General features: G+C 55.4%; 2 protein-coding genes across 2 annotated transcripts; one reads left to right on the forward strand and one right to left on the reverse strand.

The window, feature by feature from the left end:
* The first annotated feature begins 2522 nt into the window (after positions 1-2522).
* Positions 2523-11666, forward strand: LOC141475680 (STE20-like serine/threonine-protein kinase). Its single transcript, XM_074164146.1, has 19 exons — positions 2523-2669; positions 4110-4274; positions 4395-4443; positions 4661-4810; positions 4921-4993; positions 5358-5552; positions 5886-5967; positions 6053-6163; positions 6259-7138; positions 7457-8577; positions 8693-8823; positions 9423-9546; positions 9712-9891; positions 9994-10123; positions 10237-10361; positions 10446-10631; positions 10714-10839; positions 10945-11058; positions 11187-11666. The coding sequence occupies exons 1-19, from the start codon at positions 2523-2525 to the stop codon at positions 11292-11294; spliced, it is 4197 nt and encodes a 1398-aa protein (XP_074020247.1). The 3' UTR covers positions 11295-11666.
* Positions 11667-12331: 665 nt separating this feature from the next.
* NCAPH (non-SMC condensin I complex subunit H) lies at positions 12332-22767 on the reverse strand. Its single transcript, XM_074164227.1, has 17 exons — positions 22646-22767; positions 22471-22564; positions 21805-21897; positions 20115-20253; positions 19476-19591; positions 18959-19148; positions 18289-18380; positions 17949-18154; positions 16935-17083; positions 16296-16402; positions 15708-15830; positions 15321-15428; positions 14480-14641; positions 14035-14151; positions 13720-13802; positions 13324-13399; positions 12332-12861 (listed from the first exon to the last, which is right to left on the reverse strand). The coding sequence occupies exons 3-17, from the start codon at positions 21850-21852 to the stop codon at positions 12802-12804; spliced, it is 1776 nt and encodes a 591-aa protein (XP_074020328.1). The 5' UTR covers positions 21853-21897; positions 22471-22564; positions 22646-22767; the 3' UTR covers positions 12332-12801.
* Between the last annotated feature and the right edge of the window lie 3986 nt (positions 22768-26753).

Genomic DNA, 26753 nt, shown 5'->3' on the forward strand with positions numbered 1-26753 from the left:
GGGGACACGGCCGGGTACCGGGATGCTCCTGGGGGGGGGGGGGGTCCTGGTCCCCCTCCGAGGGTGACTTTGCCGGCCACGGTCCCGCGAACGGGGCCGGAGCCCCCGGTGCCCCCCCCTCCTCGCCCCCCCCCCCGGTGCCGGTCACGGTCCCGCGAACGGGGCCCCCCGGTGCTTCCCCCCCCCCCCCCGCCGTGCCCCCCGGTGCCGCCCCCCCCCCCCGGGCGCTGGGTACCCCTTTCCAGGGATCCCGTCCCTTGTCCCCAACTTGGGCATCCCAGTCCCAGGGATCCGAAGCCACCACATAAGCGGGGGAACAATTGGGGCCGGAGCGGGGTCTCCCGGAGAGCATCCCTGGGTGCTCAACCCCGTAGCAGCCCCCCGAGAATCCCCCCCCCCCCCCCCCCCCAGGTTGTGAGAGAACCCCAAAAAAAGGAGGAAAATCCCCCAGTGACTCATTTTGGGCCAAAAGCCAGAGAAAGCAGAAGCGGGGGGAGATCGGGGGGGGGGGGGCTGCTGCTGCTGGCCGCCCCCCCCCCCCCCCCCGTGGCTAGAAAAGGGGGTGAAAGACTCCAAAGGGTGACATTAACCCTTTCGTTCCAGGAACGTGCCCGCCTCCTACTTAATAATAATGAGATTTAATGAAAAATAGAAAAAAAAACCCTACTTGAGTTTCTATTCCCGGCTCCGGTTTCTATCTGAGCAGAATGGGGGGGTCGGGAGCCGGGGGGGGGGGGGGGGGGGGGCGTGGGGGGAGGGGGCCCTGCCTCAGTTTCCCTTTGCGTGGTCTGTCGGCTGGAAGTGCCATCGGCTCTGCTCATCCCGCTGGGAATATACGGAATTTCAGGGTCCTGGGGGGAGCTGAGCACCCCCGGGGGAGGAAGCGGGGGGGGGGGGGGGGGATGTGGACCCCCGTGGGCTCTGCTCCAACGGAGCAGGAAGAAAAGCTTCTCCCCCGAGGAGGAGGGGAAGGGGGGGGGGGTGTGTGTCGGGGGGGTGGTGGTGATTTTTTTAATCCCATGGATGAGATGCTGGAGGAAAAAGGGAATTATTGAGGTTTGAAAGAGGTTACCGGGGTGATTGCGGCCATCGGTGCACTGAAAGGTGTCAGGGCTCAGCCCCCGCTGCCGGAAAGGGAGACGGAGAAGGTGGAAAAGGAGAAGGAGAAGAAGGAGGAGGAGATGGAGAAGGAGAGGGAGGAGAAGGAAAAGGAAGCGGAGAGAGGGGGAGAAGGAGAGGGAGGAGAAGGAAAAGGAGAAAGAGGTGGAAAAGGGGAAGGAAAAGGAGAAGAAAAAAGGTGAAGGAAAAGGAGGAAAAAGAAAAGAAGAAGGAGAGAAAAGAGCTGAAAAATGAACTTCCAGCTGCTGGGGTCGGTGCCGGATTCGGCAGCGCCGGGGGCACCCACATCCCTTTGGGGTACAACCTGCAGTGTGGGGGGGTGGGGGGTGTCGTTGTCTCACGGGGTCTGGGGGGGGGGGCTCTGGGGCCGTGGGAATGGCCAGCACCCACCTCCCGCGGGCTCATCCCGGCGGGTGCTGGGTGCAGGAACCCAGCTCCGCTCTGAAGGCTGACGCTATAAATTATGAATATAAAGCTGTGAAACAGCTCCCTGCAGTTAATTACCCCATGATTAACCCATGTAATCGCCGGGAAAACAGCCTCCTCGGGGAGCACACGTGAGCTGAGAGGCCCCCCCCCCCCACCCCAGCACCGGGGCGATGCTGAACCCACACCGGCGCGGGTGGGGGGTGCGGGTGCGTGTGTATTAATTTAGGAGGTTAAAACCCACCTTGGTTTAGGGGAGCAGCCGGAGTCGGATGATTTTGGGTGCTGGGCGGGGGGGGGGGGGGGGGGGGGGAAGAGGGGGGCTTTGGGTGCTCCATGGAGAGGGGGCTGGGGGCTGTAAAACGGGGTGCCAGCTGCGGTGCCAGCACTTTGCCAAAGCTGTGCCACCAACGTACTTTCCCAGGGAGAGTTAATTAGTGGGGGGGGGGGGGGGGGGGGCGCTAATAAAGCTTAACGACCTCAGCTGGGGTATCCCAGCACCCGGGGGACCTATTTAAACCCAACCAGGGCTGCGTAGGGATGGGATCCATAAATTTATGGCGCTGGGCACCTGGATGAGCACCTGGGACCGTAAAGGACCATATATCTGCCAAAGGGCCCCCCCCCCCGGGACCGCTATATACACCCACGGGTGGTTGTGGCAGGGGTGTAGGCAGCACCTTTGCCTTTGGGTGGGGGTGCAGGCAGCACCTTTGGGGTGGGCACGGCCCCTTTTTTTCCCCATCCTGAGACACACCCCCCCCCCGACGAGGGTGGGATGTGACGGGTGCGGAGCCAGAGCATCGTCTGTTTTTTTTCGGCACCTCCACCTCGCGGCACATCCTGCGCGGTCCGGGGCAGCGCTCAGCCCCTTCCTGCCCGCCGAAGAGGAGGAGGAGGAGGAAGAAGAAGAAGAAGCCGAGGGCTGCGAAGGTGGAGGAGCTCGAGCCCCGTTTGCTCTGCATGGAGGTGGCCCCATGGCTTTTCTCCGGCGGCTTTTTGGCTTTTCGGAAAAGAAGAAGCCGCCGAGGCGCTACGAGCACGTCAGGCGGGACGTCGACCCCGAGGAGGCCTGGCTGGTGCTGGGCGAGCTGGGCGACGGTGCCTTCGGCAAGGTCTTTAAGGTAGGAAAGCCCCCCCCCCCCCCTAAAAAAAAAAGAACCCCACCGGCACCCCCGAGGGCTTTACAAATGCTTTTTTTTTTTTTTATAATGGTGCTGCCTCGCATCATGTGCAGCTTCCGGTGCGCAAGAAGCTTAAAAAGCCGCTAAACAGCCCCAAATTTCTCGCCGAGGATGGCGGGGGTCCCGCCCTGGTGCTGGCTCGGCCCGTCCCTGACCGTCGGCACCGGGAGAGCCACCGGCTCCCGGCGCTGGCCCGTTTGCCGGCGGGTGTTCGCCCCCTTGGTTGGCACGAGGGGGGTTGAGACGGGGATGTTTTTCTCTGAAAACCATGGTGCAGGGCCCGGGCGCGACAGGAAACCCAAATTTGCCGCTCGGCAGACCCGCGGCAGCAGCCGCCTTCCGGGGCTGGTGGCACTCGGCAGTGATGGGCCCGGGCCCAGCTGGGCTCGCAGTGGCCAAACCCGTCCCTTCTCCTCTTTCCGCTGTTTTCGGGGCGGCTGAATCCCTCGGCACCACTCGAGGGTTGGGGGTTTCACCACCGAAAGGTCCCTGGGGAGGGGGGGTGTGTGTTGCGGAGCCCCCTGTGCCGATGCTCGCTGTGGCTGTGCCACGGGAGCTGTATCGTATCCGTGGGAGGGTGTAGTTTGGCTGGAGGGTTTTGGGATACAGCGGGATGCTCCAGGACCTGTACAAAGAGTTTGGGATACAGCGGGATGCTCCAGGACCCACACAGAGGCTTTTGGGATACAGCAGGATGCTCTGGGACCCACACAGAGGGTTTGGGATACAGCAGGATGCTCCAGGACCTGTACAAAGATTTTGGGATACAGCAGGATGCTCTGGGACCCACACAGAGGGTTTGGGATACAGCAGGATGCTCCAGGACCTGTACAAAGATTTTGGGATACAGCGGGATGCTCTGTGACCCACACACAGAGTGGTATGGGCACACTGGGGGCAGAAGGTTTTGGGATACAGCGGGATGCTCCAGGACCCACCAAGAGGATTTGGGATCCAGGGGGATGCTCTGGAACCCAAGCACAAGGTGACATGACCACACCAGGAGCAGAAGGTTTTGGGATACAGTGGGATGCTCCGGGACCCACCAAGAGGGTTTGGGATACAGTGGGATGCTCTGGGACCCATCCAGAGGCTTTTGGGATACAGTGGGATACTCCAGGACCCAAGCACAGGGTGGCACGGCCACACCAGGGCCACCTGCACATCAGCCCCATGTATGGGGTGGCCAAGGATCTCTTTCCCTCCTGCCTCTGGGGACAGTGAGGTCCCCATGTCCATCCCCGGCATTTGGCTTGGTGGCACCAAGCACTTGGGGAGGGACGTCATGGGTCCAAGCTTCCCCCTCACCAAAAATTGTGGGGCTGCTCCTTGTGTACCCCACAAGCCCCCCTGAAACCTCTCCCTGACCCCCCATCCCAGGCACAGAACAAGGTGACGGGGGCGTTGGCGGCCGCTAAGGTGATCGAGACCCCAAGCGAGGAGGAGCTGGAGGACTACGTGGTGGAGATCGAGATCTTGGCTTGCTGCGACCACCCCAACATCACCAAGCTGCTGGATGCGCTCTACTGGAACGGGCGGCTCTGGGTGAGCTGCGGAGGGTGCTGGTCCCCCCTCATCCTGGGGTCCCACCGCCTGCTTGCGGGGGGGGGGGGGACTCTGGAGGGGACATGCTTTCAGACCGGGGTGGGAAACCTCTCCCTGCAGATCCTGGTGGAGTTTTGTCCCGGAGGGGCCGTGGATGCAGCGATTTTGGGTAAATAAATGTGTTTTTTTCCATCTGGTGCGCAGCCGTCGGGAGGGTTTGGGACGGGATTGTCAAATTTCGCATCCTGGGTTTGTGCAGCGTCTCCAGGAGGGAGGATGGGTTGGGGTTCATCTTCCTCTGGGTACCACCCACCCCCCCCCTGGTTTGTGGGGGGTGCTGGGCAGGAGGCGTCGTTAGCGGCGGGGTTCGTTTGCCCTAATGGCAGAGCTGGAGAAAGGGCTGACAGAGGAGCAGATCCGGGCGGCGTGCAAGCAGCTGCTGCTGGCGCTGCAGTACCTGCACGGCTGCAAGATCATCCACAGGGACGTGAAGGCTGGAAATGTCCTGCTCACCCTCGACGGGGACGTCAAGCTGGGTGAGTCCCAGGGGAATTGGAGTCCCTTGGGGCGGAGGGGGGCTTGGGGGGAAGCCCCAGGGTTGCTTCACCCCAATGATCTTCTGTAACTGCTGTTTTCTGCTCTGCAGCCGATTTTGGCGTCTCGGCCAAAAACTCCAGCACCGTCCAGCGCCGAGTGTCCTTCATCGGCACCCCGTACTGGTAGGTGTGGGGCAGGAATCCCTGGGGATGGTGGGATTTGAGAGCGCAGGCAGACGGGATGGGGCACCCCATGTGTCCTGCTCCTCCTGCGGATCCTCGCAACTGGCTCCTCGACACCAGGAGCACCTCAAGAAACCAGATCTTTCCTCTTCCAGCCAACACTGTTTCCAGGGTGGGCCTCTCAGTAGCATGGAGAGGACACGTGGGGTGTTGGTGGGTGCAAGCCCTCCTGGGGTGGCATCGGAAGAGTTGGGGTTGCATCTCACATCTTCTGCCTGTAGGGTTGTCTCCAGAGGGTTTGGTTTCAGGGGGAGATCCCAGCCCAGGACAGGCTGGACCTCTTCCCTTCTGTCCCATTTCTCAGGATGGCCCCGGAGGTGGTGCAGTGTGAGACGTCCAAGGAGAGCCCCTATGGCTACAAGGCTGACATCTGGTCACTGGGCATCACGCTGATCGAGATGGCCGAGATGGAGCCCCCCTATCACGAGCTGAACCCCCTCCGGGTGCTGCTGAAGATTGCCAAGTCCCAGCCGCCCACCTTGCGTCACCCCAAGAGGTGGTGAGTCCCCATATGGAGAAGTCTCTCCAGCATCGGTGACGGTGGGAGAAGCTGTCCCATAGGGCAGCTCCTGCTCGAAGCCACATCTGGGCAACTGGTGTGGGCTCTTGGACCACGAGTGATGCTGGTCATGATTCCTCCAAGCCCAACTCCAGAGCTGGTACCACACCACCCATCACACCAGCTTTGCCTGCAGAAGGTGACACCACTGGGCAGCACTGGGGGGGGGACCTTGTGCCTGGGTGTCCCTAGCATCACCCCAAGGTCTGTGGGGTCCCTAGTGGGGGGTGACAGGGAGCTTCTGGCCCCGTGTTCACAGGGACCATCCCACAGGTCTGAAGACTTCAAGGACTTCCTGAGGAAATCGTTGGAGAAGAGCCCTGAGGCACGATGGTCGGCCAGCCAGCTCCTGCAGGTGGGTAGCACCCATCGGCACCTCCCCAGGGTGGTGGGACCCATCCCTGGTGCTGGCCCCGCTCACGTCCCTCATTTCCACCCAGCACCCCTTCGTGGCAGGCATCTCCGACAAGCGGCCGCTCCGCGAGCTGGTGGCCGAAGCCCGAGCTGACGTGCTGGAGGAAGAGGATGAGGAGGAAGGTCCGGTCCCCTTGGTGCGTGAGTAGTTGCCAGCTGGAGTGCAGGATCCCTCCAACCCTTTCCATGAGCTTGTTGAGCCTCACCTCTTCCCTTGTTGTCCACCCCACAGCCTGGGCAGGAGAGTGGAGAGTCCTCCTGCCCGTCAACCCCGGGGGGTCCCCTGGAGCATCAGCCCCCAGATGAAGTGGAGAGAGCCAGCAAGAATCCAGGCATCCCATCCAACGTCCAGGTGGTGGCAGAGCCCAGGACCAAGAGAGCATCTGACTTCTTGAAGCAAATGAGGAGGAGGTCCTCGCCTGAGTTTGTGGGCTCCGTGAGGCTCACTGCGAAGAGGTCCTCTGAGTTTCTGAAGCTGATGCGGCGCAGGTCGTTTTTTGGAGGGATGAAGTCCCAAGAAACAGCTAAGGAGCAACATGGGGCAGAGACAAGTGCGTTGGAGACTACAGCACTGGATGCTCCTCAAGGGACACCAGTCCCAGCAGAGGCAGGAGGAGAAGTTCAAGGGTGTCGAGAGGAGGAGACCAGCCCTCTGGGGACCCCCTGCCATGTGGCTGAGCTCCTCTCAGGACCACAGGGGGCAGGAGACCTTGCTGAACTGCAAGAGCTGAAGGTAGACCAGGTTGGACCCACGGCAGAGCCTCAGGAGGAAAGCCAACGTGCTAACGCATCACTGGTGGTCAAAACATCCACGGAGGGACAGCTTGCAGCCCAACCGAGCCCTGTTTTGACCCTCAAAAGTGACACAAAAAAGGAGTCAAGCAGAGACGCTACTCGTAACTCGCTGGCCTTGCCTGCACCCACAGACGGGAACTGGTGCAGAAGCTCGGCCGTGGGGCAGCTGGTGGCAGCCCTGGACCTGTGGACCACGGGGACCAAATCACAGAGCTTCAAGCCACTGGCAGAGCATCAGCATCGGGTTACTCAGTCATTGCTAGACCTGAAGGTTGAGGTTGGCTCCACTGGGGCTAAAGATGGCTTTAGGAAGGATGGTGATGGAGCAGGGAGGGGACCCATGGAACCTGAGCATGCTGGAGAGCCTGGGGAGACTGAGCAGGCTGAGGTTGAGGGTGGCTCCTCCAGGAATGAAGATGTTCTTGGGAAGGATGGTGATGGAGCAGGGAGGGCACCTATGGGACCTGAGGGTGCTGGAGAGCCTGGGGAGACTAAACAGACTGAGGTCGAGATTGGCTCCACCAGAGGTGAAGACAGTCTTGGGAAGAATGGTGATGGAGCAGAGAGGGGACCCATGGGACCTGAGAGTGTTGGAGAGCCTGAGCAGGTTGAGTTTGGCTCCACCAGGGATGAAGGTGGTCTTGGGAAGGATGGTGATGGAGCAGGGAGGGGACCCATGGAACCTGAGAGTGCTGGAGAGCCTGGGGAGACTGAGCAGGTTGAGGTTGGCTGCATCGGGGCTGAAGATGGTCTTGGGAAGGATGGTGATGGAGCAGGGAGGGCACCCATGGGTGCTGGAGAGCCTGGGGAGACTGAGCCGGTGGAGGAGAGGGTGCCATGGGGTGAAGAATCACTGATGCCCAGTGTGACAGAGGAGACAGTGGTGGGGTCAGATGTTCTCAAGGCGTGGCAGGAGCCCTCAGCTGGTCCAGGAGAGGCTGGAGAAAGGAACAATGGGGAGAGAAACTCAGCCATGTACAAGCCCATCACTGACCCCCTGGACCTGGCTGGGCAGGAGGTGGGGAGGAATGAGAAGGAAGCCACAGATAATGCAGAAATTGGGGTGGAAACTTCTCCTGAGGAAGCCCTGGTGCCAGCAGAAGTAAAATTGGAAGAGGATATTGTAAAAGGGTGTTTGATTGGAGCCCGTAACCCAGTGGGAGATGCAACCAGCCCGGGGAAAGTAATGCTGGCAGGAGAGGAACCCGAGGCAGCCTCTGCAGCATGTGCAGGAGAGGGACCTGCAAGTGGGGAGGCTCAAAATTCAGCAGAGGATTCATCCCCCATGGAGATCCCGGAGCCTGTTGAAGAAGAAACAGAAGAGAAAGTGGAAAACAACCCCAAAGACAACCAACCAGAAGCTGCTCATGGGAATGTCCAGAAGGGACAAGATGGAAATGATGGAGAGCTTGGAGAAGACGGGGTGCAGGTTGCTCCAACTCCTGAAGAGCCATCAAAGGATGGACCTAGAGAGGAGATGGGTGGCTTGGAGGGTCACAGAGCAGTGTCTGAGCCCCAGGAAGCCCTTGGTGGACATCCAAAGGCCACAAAGACTATGGACTTTGATGCTGCCCTTGTGCGCACCTCTTCCCAGGCACGGGCAGCATGGGAAGCTGGGAACACATCAGATCCATCCATCACATCAAAGCAAGGAGAAGAACCATCCCCTGTGGAAAACCCTGCAGATGTACAAGAAGGTCCAAGTGTCCTCCCTGCAGCAGCGCAGCCTTTCCCCTCTGCTGGAGAAGCCCAGCAGGTGAGGAGCTTGCAGGTAACATGGCCACGTGAAGCTGTCACCCCTTTCATGAGCTTCCATGTTGGTTTACGTAGTTTTGGGCCATCTGAGCTCAAAGTGTTGTTCCTGGTCGCAGGAACCCACCTCGCTCCACAGGACGGTCAAGAAAACCCGGAGGTTTGTTGTGGATGGGGAGGAGGTGAGCGTGACAACCGCCAGGACCGTCGGCAAGGCTGGGGCAAGGGATGAGATGGTGCGCTCGGCTCGGTGAGTGATGCTGGTAGCGGGGGGGCCACCAGGCATCTCCCACCCATTTCTGGACAAGGAGGACCAGGGGCACGGGCGGGGGGGTGAAGGAGGGAGGACGGGTCTGTTGGGACTCTGCAAAGCACAAGTGCTTGACCTCCAGGCTTGGAAAACCCATCTGCCTCCCTGGCTGGGATCTACTCCAGCAGGAGAGCATGAGCAAGCCCTTCCCTGCATCCTCAGGGCTGTGCTGCAGGGACATAGGAGGAACCAAAACATTGTCCAGCCCCATTTCTAGTGTGTCCAGGAGGCAGCTTAAGGAAAGGAGAGGGGAAAGTCTTCTCCCAGAAGCTCCCATGTCACCCAAGGAGAGTAGGAAAGGATAAAAGGGGAGATGGAGGGGCAGCAACATCAGCTGAGCTTGATGGAAGCATGGCCACCGTGGACCAATAGGCGTCCCATCTTCCTTCTTGCTGGAGAAAGTCTTCTCCATGATGTTGTACCAGGGCTGAGCTGCTCCCTTCCTTTAGCCACCTACAAGTCAGCCATCGTGGGAGACAGAGAGGTGCCTCCAGGGCCACCTTCAGGCCCACTCTCACCCCGATCCCCCAAACCTTTAGGCGCCAGGAGCTCCGCGAGCTGCGAGTGCTGCAGAAGGAAGAGCAGCGGGCTCAGAGCCAGCTGGAGCAGAAGTTTCACCAGCAGCGGGAGCAGATGTTTCGTCACATCGAACAGGAGATGATGGTAACTGGACCATCATCCCTTGGTGCCATGATGTGGTCAGAGAGGGAGACGTGCAAGGGGGTGGTGGGGTCCTACTGCGGGAGATGCCAGGGTCTAGGGAGGGTTTGGTTACTTTGTTGGCCACTTCTGGTCCCTGTAACCCTGTTAACCATATCTGCGCGGCAGAGCAAGAAGGAGTTTTACGACCGGGAGGTGGAGAGCTCAGAGCGGCGCTACCGGCAGCTGAAGGACCGTCAGGAGCTCGAGTACACGGCCAGGCTGCAAGAGGAGGCCAAGCGCCTCAAGTCCCTCCAGGAGAAGGACTGTGAGAGGAGGATGCAAGAGCTGAAGGGCGATAGGAAAGAGGTGAGCGTCTGGGACAGTGGTGGCTCCCCTAGCCATGCCACCAGGAGCCTGGGGACATCACCCCTGAGTGCTCGGACCAAGCTCCTCCATTGTTTACTGCAGGAGCAGCGGTTCCTGCAGCAGCAGCAAGAGGAACTCAACGCAGCCCTGCAGAAGGTTGTCCAGGACCACAAGAAGAAGATGACATCCATCGACTGGGAGTGCATCAACAAGATCCATAGCCTCAGGAGAGGTGCACCGGGCTGGGAGGAGGAGGATGAGGATGGAGGGTTCTTGGGGAGGGGAGCGGGGGGTCTGGCTGGGGGGTTTTGGAGGTGGTCACGGTGCTGTGGTCTTGCCCGGCAGCCCGCGAGTCGGTGGTGTGGAGCATGGAGCAAGGGCACCTGCAGGAGAAGTACCAGCTCTTCAGGCAGCAGGTGAAGGAGCAGCACGCGCTGCAGAGGCAGCAGCTCCGCAAGCGCCACGAGAAGGTGAGGTGGGAACCGCCGGCCATGGTCCCCCAATCCTGGAGGGTCCCCACCCCTCTCCTGGCTCATCTCCTGCCCCTTTCCCAGGAGAGGGAGAGGATGAACCGCTTCCACCAGCTCTTGCTGGAGGATCTGAAGAGCCAGCAGGCGCAGGAGCGGGCTCAGCTGCTGAAAAGCCAGCGCTGCGACGCCAAAACCCGCCTGGCCCTCTTCAAGGACAACCTGAAGATCCAGGAGACCAACGGGGCCAAGCAGAGGGAGAGGGCCAAGGAGGTAGGAGGACATGTCCGGGGCCAACGAGGTTGCCCAGGACAAAATATGGACAAAGTCCCCAAAAAGCTGTTCCCCACGGCAGTTCGCGCAGCAGGAGGAGAGGCGGCAGCGAGCGGAGGCGCAGCAGCAGCAGGAGCAGCAGGCGCAGCAGCTGCAGCAGTTGCAGCAGCAGCAGGCTGAGAGCCTGGCAGAACTGGAGCAGATGCAGGTACAGGGGACCACTACAAAACTGTTCACCCTTGGGGGGGCTTCCCGCCCCCCTGCTACCTCTCCTCCAGCACCTTCCTTCCTGTTTCCACCTCCCCTCTCCCAGAGCGAGAAGATGAACCTCTTGGCGGAGGAGGAGAGGAGGCAGCTGGGGCGGTTGGACCAGGAGCACGCCATGGAGCTCAGCGAGTGGAAGCAACGGCTGGCTGCCCGCAAGGAGGTAAGTGGTCCTGCGGCCCAAACCATCTCCTCCCCGTCCTGGCCCAGCTCATGGCGGGCTGCTCTCCTCGCCCCAAGACCCTTCGGTGCGGGGCCACGGGCCATGGTGGTGCTGCTTCTCTCCTCCAGATGCTGGAGGAGGAACTGGGGAACTCACTGCCAGTGCAGCGGCGAGGAGGGCTGCAGGGTGCCCACAGCAGCAACAGGATCACCCGCTTCTTCCACTTCCCATCCTGACGCTCCAGTGGGGATTACTGGGGAGCGAGAGGCGAGCAGCTGCCTGGGGACCGGTCCCAGGGCTCTTCTGGGAGATGGGACCGAAGGATCTCAAAGGTGACACTAGGGGCAGCTGCCCCGGGGACGCTGAGCAGCTGGGCAGGACGTGGTATGGATCCCAGGGCGGGCAGCCACGGGGTGTGCACAAGCCCACCCTGGCCATGCTGGAGGGACTGGGGTGACGCAGGTGCTGCCACCCCCAATCACCCTAGAAGCCCCTCGGAGAAGTCACCCCACTGGTCTCGAAGCTGTGGGTACGGGGGGGCTGGTGGTGCTTCCCATGGGGATCTCCCCTCAGCTGAATTGTACCTCAAGGAAATACAGCCTTTCTTGAAGAAAGTCCCTGTTTGTGGCTATTTTACTTAAAAACCCCCATTTTGCACCCCACCGGTGTGTCCTGTGCCCCCAGGCTGCACTCTCAGGGAGGGGGGTCCTGTGCCCAGCCTCTGGGCCAGAAATGGCCTTGGGGACAGAGGTGGCAGCACAGGGTGAGCACTGGAGCCAGGTCTAGGCTCCCCCACCCTGCAAGGAGCAGCACCCACCCAATCAGGGCCCTGAGGGCACTAATGAACCCTAATGGCCTTGACTTGCCTCCAGAGGGGCCTTGACCCACACCCATGGCCCAGAAGCTCCACTGAAGCTCAGCTCAAGGGCTTCAGTCCCTGCCTGAGCTGCGCTGGGAGCGCTGGTCTCCCTGCCTCATCGTCTCGGGCCCAATCCTGACCTGCAGACTGACTTCTTGGCCTCACCTTGGACCTGCCCCAGCACCGTGAACTTGCCTGGTGACCTCAACTCTTGGTTGAACCTGGCCAACATCTCCGGGTTAGTCCTGCTCACGTCGTTCAGGTACTGGAGCACTGGTGATGCTCTGACCGTGCAATGGCCCCACGGCTCCTGGTTCGCCCTTCTTTGGGGAGCAGCCGCGTTCCTGCTGCTCCCCAACACTTGGGTGTTATTTTAATCTCTCTCCTGTTTTGGAGACTCCTTCTTCCCCATCTACAAAGTCTGTAGCAATTTATTATCTTTAAGCTCAGTATAAAAACTAAATCATTTCAGGGGCTGAACAGGGCTACAGGAGGAACTGGCGACGTGAGTAACAGTCAGTCCACACACTGGGAATTACAGACAGACAGCGGGTGACACACGGAGGAGCCTTTCGGTAGCAGGCACTGTGGGGGGGGTCACAGTAAGACAGAGGAACTCCATGGCTCAGGAAAGAGCTGATGGATGGAAGATGGCAGGAGCCGGGAAGGTTGAGCTGCAACCGTCCATCTGTACAGGTCCTATGTTTAGGTAGGACATCCTTGATTTAAAAGTCTTCCAGAGGAGCAGAGACCAGTGGGATTTCTCAGCGGTGGTGCCGGGAGGAGAAAAATCTGCCGCTGTTAAGTCCAGAGCGAGCACTGGTCAGCTGGGGAGCTGAGCTCCGTCCTGTGGGTCAGCCCCGGGGCTCTGCTCCACGCAGGGCTCAGTTGCCTTGTTTCACCAGGACATCAGACAGGTCCTCTGTGCCCTCCAGCTTCAGATTCTGGGAATAGTAAAAAAAAAAAAAAAGCAAGGTTTGACAAAGCCAGGCTCTTCCCCTCCGAGTCTGAAGGCCTGGCATAAAAAAAAAAACCCCATGTGATGAAGGTTCAGAACAACCCCAGCCCCTTCTGTCACCACCAGCACACACAAGACCAAGGCTTTGGAGCCTGAAACACTCGCAATACTTAGAACAACCCTGAGCAACAAAGCGCCCACCCCTCTGCTGCCAGACCCAAGGACAAGGAAGGACAGACAGCAGTTAGGTTGGAAACGCTGCGAGTGCTTAACCACGGGCTGCCGTTCCCAGCGCGTGAGGCTGGTTTATGTTCACTACAAGCGTGAAACCGGGACTGAAGTTGAGAAGTCCTGATTGTAGGAAGAAAACGGCCCTGTTCCCGGTGCTTTTCACTGCGCGATTCACCTCCTGCTCCCACCATGGCTCCCGTGTGCGCACTGCACTTACCTTCTCGTTCGCCAAGTGCAAGAGGCAGGCGAAGGCTAAGGGGACAGAGAGATTCTTAGCCATGACGGAAGGCAGCCTACAAAAGAGAAAGGAAAAGTCAGGATGGAGCTGAAACCCGACAAATGGAGCATGCCTGCAAGGACCAGGTCACTAAAGATGAGCTCTTCCCAAGGGATCTGGTTTTCTCTCCCTTTACCTTCCCTCTAGCAAAGAATTTGCCAAGCTGAATGCAGCCCGTAGCTCCTCCAGGCAAACCCAGAGGGCAAGAGAAGAGATTTTTCCCCACCGGGGTCCAGTTAAACTGGTTGTAATGGACACAGAGGGGTCGGTGTTTGCCCAAGCTCAGCTGAAGTCTGGCCCCCAGCTTAAGTCCCACCTTTTTTAGGGCCTCTCTACCTGTGAAGCAGTTCCTTTGTGATGCTGCTGAAGACCTTCTCTCCTGCTACCACTGATACGTCCTCCTCTTTCTCTGCATCTTCCTATTTAGCAAAAAGACAGATGCTGTTGAGACAGACTTTGCCTTGCGTTCAGAGAAAAACCACTGCAAGTTTCACTCAGTCCTTACCAACCATCCCATGGGAACAAGATTACTAGAAAGGAATTGCTGTTAAACCTGCCCAAGATTGTCTCTGCGGGAGTTAAGCACAGTTACTTGAAGGGTATTCTCTTATTCTCAGGCCTGTACAGGTATCTGGCTCCCCCTGCACTCACCTCTGCTGCCTTTTCTTTCTTCTGTTCATCAGTCAAGAGCTCCCACATGTTTTTCTTCAGCCTCCTCATGTCCATTTTCTTGGCTGTCTTTGCATACTGAATTGCTATCTTATTGACCTGAGGGAAAGTTGTCCGGGGTTAGCTGAGAGCAACTGAGCAGAAGCAGGAGCTCTATCCTCAGTCAGGACCACGGGGACAATCAAAACATAGGTCTCCCCAGGAACAACAGGGAATGCTATCTTACTACTAAACCTTTCATTTTTAATTCCTTCCTCTTACACATCTGGGAATAGCAAACCCAGTAGAGACCCAGTAGCAAACCCAGGAGATCCTGCACTGGAGAAACCACTGTCTCAGGACTTGTAACCACCTGAGGTGTTGAGAGGCTTTGCTCCAGACCTGGCCACTGAGGAGTTCACAGCTCAGCGACAACAAAAGTCCTTACCTTCTGGGGCTCAGCAATGAGGTTCAGCTCTCCGTACGTTGTGATATCAGCATTGCCAACAAGCCCGTTGAGCTCTTGACCCTCAGGGTGGGTGGTCAGGTTGAACTCCCCCATTGGGCCCATGAATTGAACGGGGTCATTATCATCATCGCTGTCTGCAGCCTGATCAAGAAGAGATACAGCAGTAAGGCCACCCAGGGACATCTTAGAGGAGCCAGAGATGTCCTGCACTGAGATAACAAGAGCACCCATGTCTCAGGTACCTGCCCACCTTCCCCATGGAACATGTTCTTACTGAGCCTCTCTCCCCACCGCGCTTGGGCTGAGCTAAGGCTCAAGGGAGCTCCCAAGGGAGATCTAGAGCACAGGATGTCAAAAGACTGTTCTACACAGAAAGATAAGAGCTGAGGGCTCTCCTGCCAGCGTGGGACGAGCTGAGACTTGTCACAGACACGCTCAGGAGGCAGCACTGGCCTGGCAGAAAGCTGAAGCTTTAGAAGAAATCTCCTTCAACGGGAGCTCAAAACAGCTGGGAGCGAACCTCGCTGTGCAGAGATGATTGCAGGGGTGAGCAATGGCATTTACTCCTGCTTTAGGGCACAGGTGTATGGGAAAGGCTGGAGAGGAATTTCTGCAGCGAACTGAGTGGCAAACACCAAAGGCAGACGGTTTAGTTGATGGCAGAGTGAGGGGACAGAGCAGAAACTCCTACAGCTTTGTCATGATCTGCAGCGGCAATTCTTTTTCCCTAGTAATTAATTCCAGACACAGATTCTTCCTAAATTATTCCCATCCCATATCAAATACAGGCAACAGAAAGCAAGCTTCTTGTTGCAGTTACCTGCAACGCAGGGCAGAAATTGGAGGTGTCGTTGGGGTTGTTGTAATCGTACTCGCCGATCTCATCTTCGTGATCCAACGGGCTGTTTGTCGTAGACGTCCTGCAGAGCTACAGAGGCAAGACCAGGGGGCAGGAAAGGAAAAACTCTAAATAATTCCCCAAGCAATGCCTGCACCTTGTTCCTTCATCACCTCCACTTTTCCCAGCCTGCTGGCTCTTCCTCCTCCTCACACCCCAGCCCTCTAGCAATTTAGCTAGTCAGTTTAGCGAGAGCCACATTGGCCCGTCTCTGGCCCTGAGGAGGATCCCGAAGGACTCGAAGCATTTGGCGAGGAGTGTTCTTCTGCATGGAATCACTGCCAGCAGGCTTTTAGAGAAGACTCTTACCTTAACAGCTGGTTTGAGGAACAGCTGGAGAATGTTGTTAGGATCGTAGTTGAAGTCTGCGGGAAGCGTGGTGCTCTTCACATTCTCACTTTCAAGAATGGATTTGGCAAGAGTTACAGATGCCTGGGGAAGGGAAGAAATACCATTACCCATGAGCTATCCACTACTTGGAAGATTAACGCATAAATAAGTGCTTTGAACACAGGTCTTCATCTGAAAGGGCACAAGTTCCGAGATGCCTCCAAAAAGGAGTTCCACAATGGCCCAGTCAGTGCACGCGGTGGGTTCTGTGCAGCACCCGGGGACACACAGCACCCGGGGACACGCAGCTGGACCTGCAGGGTCTCTCTGACTGACGGGGTATGAGGCGGAGGAATCCAGCCCAATTCTCTACCCCAAGGTTGGTAAAACTCTCTATTTGTAACGTGACCTGGAGTCAGAAGACCCCACACCAAGGACCACACATGATGTTGGGTTTACAGAACCAACTCCACAGGAGCAAGAGATGAGCCATTTGCAGACGACAGCTCCAAGACACTGTGATACGGCAAAAGGGAAAGCCACAAGAGGCAGAAACTCAGCACGTACCTTGGTCTTACGGAAATGTGCCTCAAAGTCAATATCCTCATCAAAGTTCACTTCAAACGCCTTCTTTACACTCCTTTTCTTGGTCTCTTTTTCGGAGTCGGCATCTGCTGCAGAAAGGGAAGAACCTGTCAGTGCTTTGTGACAGAGCGAGGACAACAAGCTCACTCCTAATCTGAGCATCTGCTCCACGCAGAAATGTCACCTACAAGGAGTTTTCCCTTTGTTACGGGAAAGCAATAGGTGTTGTTCTCAGCTTTGTGTTTTAAAGGGATCAGCATCTTTTTATAGAAGCAAAGTGTAATTTAATCTTCACTTTTTACGCAGAAGGTGGGAAACAACAGCCAGAGCTGTATTAGTGCTAGTATCGCCTATTGCTGTGGTGAGAGACACCCCCTCAACACTGAGCATCATTAACAAACCTAAACAACAGAGAATACATTAGATACCAAAGGATCTGAGAGCTTTCCCGCTGTCTGAACTCCGCACTGCTTCCCAGCTGATGAGAAAAGATCCACGCAGGCTTGTCCCCTTCTTTACTGTCCCTGCTTTACGACTCAGATGCCACCCACCTCCAAAGGTAAGCAGGACCTGGCAGTAGCTGCTTTTGTTGTGTGTGAGCTGCCGTTTCTAAATACATACGTTTGTGTCGAGGTTTGAAACGCCAGTGCTCAGGGCCAGCCCACATTGACAGCGTTCGGGGACTGAAGTAGGAGTATTCCCCTGGTTTCATGGAGAGATGAAGGCACATGGACCCGATGTCTCCCTCTCCAAAAGGATCCGCATCAGTTCTGGAAAAAGCACACACGCTGCTGGGTGAAATCATTCCTTTGGCACACACTGGGCCTAAGAGGGCATTTAATGTCCAGATCAGCTCTGTACGGACATCGCCCGCTCCCTCTGCCGCTGTTTAATCGGTGAACAGTAACTGGGGGCATTGCACTGTTCTGGAGTTCGTGAGGCTGCTGGAAAAACGGAGGCGGATTTGCCAAAGGGCAAGCTGGAAACTGGGGAGCAGAGAAGCAATCGCTCCGGGGAAATGTGACCATATGAAAAGGTCCTCTAGGAGGGTAGCGATATTCACAGAATCACAGGATGATATGGGCTTGGAAGGGACCTCTGGAGATCACCCAGTCCAACCCCCTGCCAGAGCAGGTCCCACAGGAACGCGTCCAGGCGGGTTTTGAATGTCTCCAGAGAAGGAGACTCCACCACCTCTCTGGGCAGCCTCTTCCAGGGCTCTGCCACCCTCACAGGAAAGAAGTTCTTCCTCATGTTTAGATGGAACTTCTTAGATTCAAGTTTGTGCCCATTTCCTCTTGTCCTGTCACTGGGCACCACTGGAAAACACTGGCCCCATCCTCCTGACACCCACCCTTGAAGTATTTATAGGCGTTGATCAGATCCCCCCTCAGTCTTCTCTTCTCCAGACTAAAAAGACCCGAGTCCCTCAGCCTTTCCTCAGCAGAGAGATGCTCCAGGCCCCTCATTATCATATTCCTGTAATGCATTCCTGGATGTACCCAAAACTTGAGTAGAAAGCAAGCTATAGCCAGATGGGAAACATGTACACGGTAAATCAAAGATTCCCCAGAGAGCTGCCAGAAGTTGTTGCTTGCATCGAAGCAACTCTATAGATTTTCAGTGACTATTTACCTCTTACTCTGGTGGACTGTTCCAAAGGAGTTGAGGTTTTCTGTGAATTCCCCAATTTTGTCTGCTGCTGTACTCCTGGGGGAGGCAGAATTGAAGTCGTCATCTGGTGGAGCGGGAGCACAGTCTTCCACATCGCTCTCTATCTCCGCATTGATATCGAATACTTGGTCGCTCTTCTTAAATTTATCCAACAGGGCTGACACTGACTGAAGAAGAAGAAAATGCTGGATATCAGCGGCACCGTAACACCACGTCCCAGTGCCCTGTGTATTTCGGAGATGGCTTTGGAGGAGAGCACAGAGCTCAGGTATCCCATCCGGCACAGAGCTAACAAACATACCTCATCGTGGGATTCGGCATCCCACTTTGTAAACTGGAAACCAGCCAGCGAAGAGCAGATGGGGCGTTTTTCAATGCACTGCACTAGCAGGACTAGAGAGAAGGAGAGCAACAGGGAGAGATTAGATATAGGATGAGGCAACCAGCAGCTAAAACAAGTGCCAGGCATTGAATCATTCATAAAGCCACATACGTAGGCGACCCTTCTTGCATGTAGGGCAGCTCAGGGTTCGCTGCAAAAGCAGTTGGGCTGATTTCTCAGGAAAAAGGGAGAGTTTAATCACTACCCTAACTCAAGAGTGGGCATAACGCTGGGAATCCTATCAGAGGCTGTAGCATGTACAGGCTCAAAACACTCTGAGAAGGTCAGTCCTTAACCTGGAGCACACTAATCTCCACTGCTGCCCAGCTCAGACCGTGTATACGTGCTGCGTGACAGGTCTGCCAGAGGTTAAGCTACACAAAGTGATCTAAAACCTACAAAGGTCCTGTTTTTCCAGCAACCAGTCTCAACTTGATCAGGATGAGAGCTACTGTGCCACGGGGCAGCCAAGCAGTGACCAAAAGCACAAGTCAAGGTGGTTGAGACTAAATTGAGGAGACGCTTGGGAGATGAAAAGGATTAAAAGGTCTGGAAGGGCCCCTTTTGCTCAGCGGTTACCAGCACTCACGCTTTAAATCCATCACTTTTACGGAATCAGAGCTTGGCAGCGTGATGGTCTCTGAAGAAGGGAGAGGCACGATCTTCGAGTCAAAGAGGAGCTCACTGTGGCAGTTTTGGGTGCGCAGCCCCGTGAGGAAAATGCCAGCTGTGCTGCACTCATCAAAAGATGCGGCTGTTTTCTGGAACATGGGATCAATCTACAGGTACGGAATAAAGGAGAGAATCAAGGAATGGAGTAAATGGAGGGGGTGAAGCAGTTCTCTGCAGGAGACTTTTTAAGTAGAGATCTGAAGGGTAAATGACCCACGCATCTTTTTCCAGTGAGGAGAGAGCTCTCACAGCTGCCTCACGCAGGAAGAATATACGTGACTAGGAACAATCTTGCTCTAATAGCAGAATTCACAGAATGTTAGAGCCCAAAAGAGGATTGCACAATAAGGAAAACAATAGAAATGAGAAAGATGAGGCGCCATCTCTTTCCCTCCACCAGAACGCAGCTGCTACAGCAACCCCCCTTCACTCACCTCACATCTGCGATTAGCCTCCGACACGTTGATGTTATTCAAGTTCTGCTCGATGGTTTTGAATGAGTGCTTTTTCTTTGTCTGAACTCTCTTGACAGGCTCAAGATCTGAACTGTCTTCTGAAAGGAAAAGAAGAACAAGTTACACTTAGAAAAACTTGCTAAAATACCCTACGGAGGGATAGCACACCTTTTATTTCAGTTTGTACAACCAACACACAAAAGCCCAGTGGACATGAAATTACCCAATTAGGTATCTATTAGCATGAAGCACCAATGTTTCATTAGCTGGATGCTGTATTTCTTTTTATTGACTACTTTCTCTTAACAGCACATTTTTGTTTCAAGGCAAGGGATGGCAAAGAGTGAGGCACTTCATTCTTAATGTTTCACATTAGGCCAGATTCAAATCTGACGGGCCAAATCGCAACAGATTCAGGTTCTTATCTCAAACCCTCCCTGCTCAATGCCCAAGCAAACTGATTCAGGATTTCCCAGCCCTTGAAAAACACAGTTATCGATGCTCTCCTAGACGTACAAAGGGCTTCAAAATTCATGGGTGCTACGTAACTAGGCTGACGTTTCTCTTACTCGCAGGTGGAACGGGAACAGCTTAACAGAAACTGAGTGAATGGCACACCTCCTTCTGGGCTGTCCACGTTTTTCGTAGGTGAGGAGTCCCTGCCCAAGCCTCCAAGAACTTTGTAGGCATCCGCATGGACCGCATCCACACGCACAGCGTAGATCTTCGCGCTGGCATCAAGCGTGCCAGCTGCTATCTGACAGGAGGAACAAAGGATGCAATTTTTAGTTAGAAAGGAAAAAAGCCTAATCTAGAAGATGTAAATGCAGAAGACAAGCTGCAGACCTGAGTTTCTGAATGCTCTGTAGTACAAGCAAAATTGTGAATAACTGGAAAAGGATTTATTCTGAAATCTACTGGGGACTAGGTGCACAGCACGGGTCAAGACGTGCCTTCCCCTGCTCTATCAGGCCTTTTGGAAAGGATCACACAGAAGACACTTCAAAAGTTGCCAAGATTAAGCAATGGGGAGAAGCAGAAAGGTGCAGGTTTGCATCTGCCAAGAGACTCCTCTCCTCCACCTCTCCTTCATGCCTTCTTCTGGGTCATCCTCTTGGTATCATTCTATTTTCTCAAATTATGAAGTCAAAAGAGGTGAAGCACAGGTGATGCCAAGTGTCCTTTTTGATCATGGACCCCTCCGGGAAGGTCCACTGAAAAACTGTGCGCTATTTCCTGTCCCTTCCTCAGTTTCATCAACCATAAGACAGCTACCTCAGGGGTTCCTCGAGGCCATGTTCCGTTGTTCAGCCAAGAATTCAATTTTCCCTCCTATCATCAGTGAACTATTACAGCGACTAAGTCTTTGCCCTGGCAAGTTCTTATTCTGATCCATCTCAGATCAAAATTAGCCCAGGAGTCAGCCACACTAACTTCCTTTCTTTTACAGCCTTGTTTTGTTACTGGATGTAACACCCAGTATTTACCTCGGAAGCCTCACAAGTCTTACTTTTAAACAGGCTTCCCTTTTGAAGGGCCATAACTGAAAGAATTCAGGTTTAATTTCTGTGGTACAAAAGGATTCAACACCTTAAGTTTCTGCAAAAAGTGACTGTGCTGCCTCCACAAGGTATTTTTAGTGGAAGTAACCAGCTTAGTTACCTTCGCAATATTTGAGGTTTGTTAGTCATGGAATCATGGAATGGTCTGGGTTGGAAGGGACCTTTCAGATCATCGAGTTCAACCGTCAACCTAACACTGACAAAACCACCACTAACCCATGTCCCATACGATGGTCCTTACTCCCTGAGAAGTGACACCACAAACCCTATGGCAAAATTTTGGCAGTAGCGGTCTCCAACCCTAAATTGTGACATTATCAAGATCACAGGCAAGGAGAACAAGCAGATTATCCACCCTCTTTCAAGAATTAAAGAGCTTCTCCAAGTGACTGAACCTTTTCCCCAGACGGGAACATCTAAGCAGTCCACAAAGATGCTGAGCTAGGGAGTCCTCAGCCTTTTGACCTGTGGATATTGCTCCATTTTTAGGTTTTGAAGCAGAAAAAAGGGGGGGAAAAGGAAAAAATATATATTCTTTTGGCTCTGTTTTTTTCTCTCCATCTGTTTATGGCAGCCCTCAGCTAAAGATCTTCTGTGGTACCATCAAGCTTCACAAGCCCATCACACATTGACAGATTTCTCATCCCATTTTTCTGGGAGTGCCCACGGCCATTAGTCATTAAGTCTTAGGCTAAACGCCAGTTGGAAACAACACACCACCGTGACCAGGCAGCGATTCCTCTCACCTTGAAGTTGGTCAGTTCAGAATCCTTCTGTTTCAGGATCTCGGTCATATAGTCGATCAGGTGCAAGCCGAAGGCATTCTTCGTGGTGATTTTCTGAAACAAAGCACACAGCTCAGAACTGATCCCCTGGCAAATGACACCTGTCAAAACTGTCTGAACCCTCATCCCGTGGCGGTATTTACAGCAGGACCCAGGGGATAGGACAGGTATTAGGAAAAATTTCTTCACTTGAAAAGGTTGTCAAGCATTGGAACAGGCTGCCCAGGGAAGGGTTTGAATCACCATCCTTGAAGGTATTTAAAAGATGGGTGGATATAGTAGAGGGACATGGTTTAGTGGTGGTTAGGGCAGTGTTAGGTTGATGGTTGGACTTGATGATCTTAAATCTCCTTTCTAGCTTAGACAATTCTATGAAACATCCTACTATTGTCCACAATTCTGTAGCACGTCCTACTATGTTACTGCTGGGAAGGAAGGCGGCAACAAGAAGCCCAGATCCGGATATGGTTTGGATCAGGCAAGTGCCTCAGAGGGCTCGGAAGAAGAATAACCTCCTAGCCAAGGCTCGATGAGTTTAAAACCCCTCCCGGCCTTGCAACCAGGGCCAGCCCGAGGTGGTGTGAAAGGGGCCGGGACGAGGAGCCCTCCCGGGGGCGGCCGACTCACGTTCTCGGTGGAGAGCTTGATGCAGGTGCTGTAGTGATCCGAGATCTGAGCATTGGTCCACTGCGGGAGGGCCGGCTGCCATGCCTCCGCCTGCCTGGGGGAGACACGGTGCTTTGGGGACCCTCCTCCTCCTCCTCCTCCTCCCCACAGCCCCTCACACCGGGCCCGGCCCTACCTGGGTGAAGCGAGGCCCAGCGGCGAATCGGTGCTGCCGAGCTGGAGGTCGGTGACCCTGGATCGTCGCCGTTGCCGCCTCTCCCGTTCATCGTCGTTCCCGGGACACTCGGCCAGTACGGGGGTGCCGGTGCTGCCGAGGGGCCGCGGGGCTGGGGAGGCGGCCGGGCCCCGGCGGGGTGTCGGGACGCTCATCCTGAGGGGACGGGGCCGGGCCGGGCCTCGCCGCCTCAGGCCCGCCGCCGCTGCGGCCCCGCCCACTCCCTCACCCCACGAAACCAATCGGCGAGCGGCTCGCCGGGACGCTGACCAATCGGAAGCGCGCAGCTCCGCCCCCGTCGGGTTTGAACCGCCGGCAGCGCGTACGCGCCGGGTGCAACGGTCGCCGCCTGAGGGGCGGGACGTGGCCCCTCAGTCGGCCGGCGGCGGGCGGAGGGGAAGGATGTACTGCCCGTCGGTCCTGTCAGGTGCCGCGCGCCCGTGGGGCAGCCGCCTTCCCGCCTCACTGGCCTCGGTTGAGCCCTGAGGGGTGCCCCGGGTCCCTCTCGCAGCGGTCAGCCGCGGGCAAAGCCCGCCTCGGAGGAGGAAGAGCCTACAGAGCCGACCTGCTTAGGTACTGACCGCCCCCCCCCCCGAGTCGCCGTCTGCCTTTCAGTGGTCCCCGCTAACACTGGACCCTCCATGGCCTCCGTTTGCTTCTCGTTGTCCCCCGGAGCCCTGGCTGTGTGGAAGTGCTTCCAGGGCCGTCTGCCTGATCCTTCAGTTTGCTTTGTGAGTCCCCACCAAGCACTCCGGGTGCGTTCTGGTGGTCCCTCAGCCGCTCTGTGCACTGTTTGGTGTTCCCCAGAGCCTTCTGTGTTCGTTTCTGTGCACTCTGTGGCCCTGCAGGGGTGTTTTGGTGTGAATAAGCCCTCGGTGTACCCTGAAGCCTGCTCTTCAGCACTGTGTGGGTGTCTGGGTACAGTAGAAGGTTGGTGGGGGGTCTTTGGGCTTTACGGTCTCAGGCTTGGCAGCATCTAGCACCTCAGATGGCAGCCCCATGTTGTGCGATAGCAGATGGCCTGGGGCATCTCCCCAGGTTTGGCTTTGAAGCCCTCCATCATGCCCAGCGCAGCATCATAGAGTGGTTTGGGTGGGAAGGGAACTTAGAGCCCCCCCAGTGCCACCCCCTGCCCTGGGCAGGGACACCTCCCACCCCACCAGGTTGCTCCAAGCCCCCTCCAACCTGGCCTTGAACCCCTCCAGGGATGGGGCAGCCACAGCTTCTCTGGGCAACCTGGGCCAGGCTCTCACCACCCTCACAGCAAAGAAGGTTTTATTTTAGGTTAACCAAAACCCCACCATAAAAAATGCACTACAAGGGAGGGTTTGGCTCAAAACTGAGGGGAACAGCAAGAAAGCCAACTGGCTTCCTGGGGATCTGTGTTCTGGATGCAAAAAAGGATCCAGTGGTGGCCAAAAAACCACCAAAACCCCCAAATATCCAAAGACAGGAATAGACACAAACCTATTGGGAAAAGAAACATGGAAAGTCCGACGGGTCTACAAGGAAATTAAAGTTAATTGAGCACAATGGACCTAGCGGTGGAAGAAGGCAAAAGAAGGTGCTTTGCTCCCGGCACTGAGGCTTTTCCATCCCAGTATAAGCAAGACGGCGGCTGTGATCAGAGCTAAGGCGGCCACGAAACCGCATTCTCTGCTTCCCCCCTTCTCCCTGGGTTTGATTTTGCATTAAATGTTCTTGTCAAAGAGAGGGGGAAAAAAAAAAAGAGAGGAAAAAAAAAGGAAGCAGTTATTAAAATCTTAGGACAATTTTCTGCTTAGTGATACAATTATTGTATAATTATATGATATTTTAATATGAAATAATGGTCTAATTATTTTCAGGATGTTTGTACATTTCCATCTATCTCCAGCATTCTTATGGTCTGTAATACCAGCTCCTCCAGGCAGCCCAGACCCTTTTTATTACATTTTTTTTCTTCCCCATCAGAGCCCCTGTCTGGGAGACCTGTTATTATTCCCATTTTTAATCCCAATGGGTGACTGAACCCAGAGCATCCCCAAGGGAATATTTCAGAGGTCGCTTGGGACCTATGGTTTGGGAATCACTACTGAAAAATAGGATTTGGGGTCAGTTCTCCCCCAAGAGCTTGTTCCCTCCTGCCTCCCTGACCCCGTCCTTGCACCACCAGCACGGTCCCATGAATTTTGCTGTCTCCTTTCCACCAGGAGACAATTCTGCAGACAAGTTGGTGGTGGTTGGAAGGGTCTCTAGGCGATGCGGTTGGGGTTTAGTTCATCGTTACGGCAATTATTTGGATGTTTTATTAACCGCAAGGGTTTCTACAGTGTTTTAAACCCATGAGGAGAGTCCTCTGAAACGCACTGGCAGGAGCAAGGTCAGAGACATAAAAGCATTTCTGGCCAGTTTCAATCAAGCATCAGTTTTGCTTTCAAAGCCTCAGATGTTTCTCCAAGAAAGTATTTCACCAGAAACAGCCCAACTTTGTTGGAAATCCCTCATTTTCCACCATTTGCATGCTTGAGCTCGAGCCATCAGGTTGAACGCCAGCAGCAAAGTCAAGCACATTGACTTCTTGCTGCTTGGGAGGGTAAAGCCGGGGTAACCCGCTCTGAACCCCATGACAAAGGCCACCCAAACCTCCTCCAGCTCAGCAAACCCGCTAATGAGGGGTCAACCAACACCAGGTGTTTGAAGGATGAAGAAGAGGAAGGAGATAAGTTCTCATGAGGTCCCGGGAAGCTGATCACAGTCATAGAATCATGGACTGTTTTGGGTTGGAAGTGACCTTAAAGACCATCGTGTTCCACCCCCCTGCCCTGGGCAGGGACACCTCCCACCACACCAGGTGGCTCCAAGCCCCCTCCAACCTGGCCTTGAACCCCTCCAGGGATGGGGCAGCCACAGCTTCCCTGGGCAACCTGGGCCAGGCTCTCACCACCCTCACAGCAAAGAACTTCTTCCCCACATCTCAGCTCCATCTCCCCTCTTTCAGTGGCAAACCCTTCCCCCTCATCCCATTGCTACAATGCTCTGCCAGAGCGGGAGCAGGTCGCAGCTCCTGCTTTCACTGCAGTGCTGGAGGCAGAGGGACTGATAAGTGAGGAGACAATAATGCTTCCTAAAACCCATCGCTTCTGCTCTTGGTCTGACCCCAGGCAGCCTGCGTTTGTGTGCAGGACCCTGGGAACACAGGAAGGCTCCCCCATATCCCCACCTCAGCTTTTCACTTGTCTCCCCAGTTCTCAGCAGGTGAGGCCAGGTTATCTGTATTGTTTTGTTTTCCCCGCGCTTACTAGCAGGAAAGGTTTGCTGGGGAAAGCTGTTGCTCCCCAAATTTCCTTTTCCCAGCAGAGCCGTGGCTTGGTGTGCCCGATTCCAGCAGTCCCTTATGGCACAGTGCCTGGGCTGGGGGCAGAGGAGACCTCTGCTTACTTTATTATGGAGGGCAGTCTGGATTGAGGGCTGAGCTGTGTGCCTGAGGAAAGGCTACGTGATGGGAGAAATAAAGTTGTGTGTGATTTTTTTTTTTAGCGTGTCCCGTTCTGTAGAAGTATTAGCAGAAACCAGGCAACGAGACCTGAACCTGTGCCTGCCTCCACCATCATCCCGACCCCATAGCTGGTGGGAAGAGCAGCTTCTTCTCCAGTGCCACCAGCAGGACAAGAAGCTTTTCCAACCCTTCCAGGCCAGGATTCCCAGCTGTCACCCCCAAGAGGGGTGAAGCAGCAGCTGCCAGTGTCCTTCTTGCAGGATTTAGGTACTGGGGACTGTGATCACGGAATCATGGAATTCTCAGAGTTGGAAAGGACCTCTAGAGATCATCTAGTCCAACTCACCTGCTAAAGCAGGATTTCCTATAGCACATCACTCGGGACTGCATCAAGGCAGGTCTTGAAAATCTCCAGAGAAGGGGACTCCACGACCTCCCTGGGCAGCCTGTTCCAGGGCTCTGCCACCCTCACCGGAAAGAAGTTTCTCCTCATATTTAAATGGAACTTCCCATGTTCCAGCTTGTGCCCGTTGCCCCTCGTCCTGTCACTGGGAACCACTGAAAAGAGTGGCTCCATCCTCCTTCAACCCA

The sequence above is a fragment of the Numenius arquata genome, chromosome 26 (assembly GCF_964106895.1).
Source record: "Numenius arquata chromosome 26, bNumArq3.hap1.1, whole genome shotgun sequence".
NCBI classification, from domain to species: Eukaryota; Metazoa; Chordata; class Aves; order Charadriiformes; family Scolopacidae; genus Numenius; species Numenius arquata.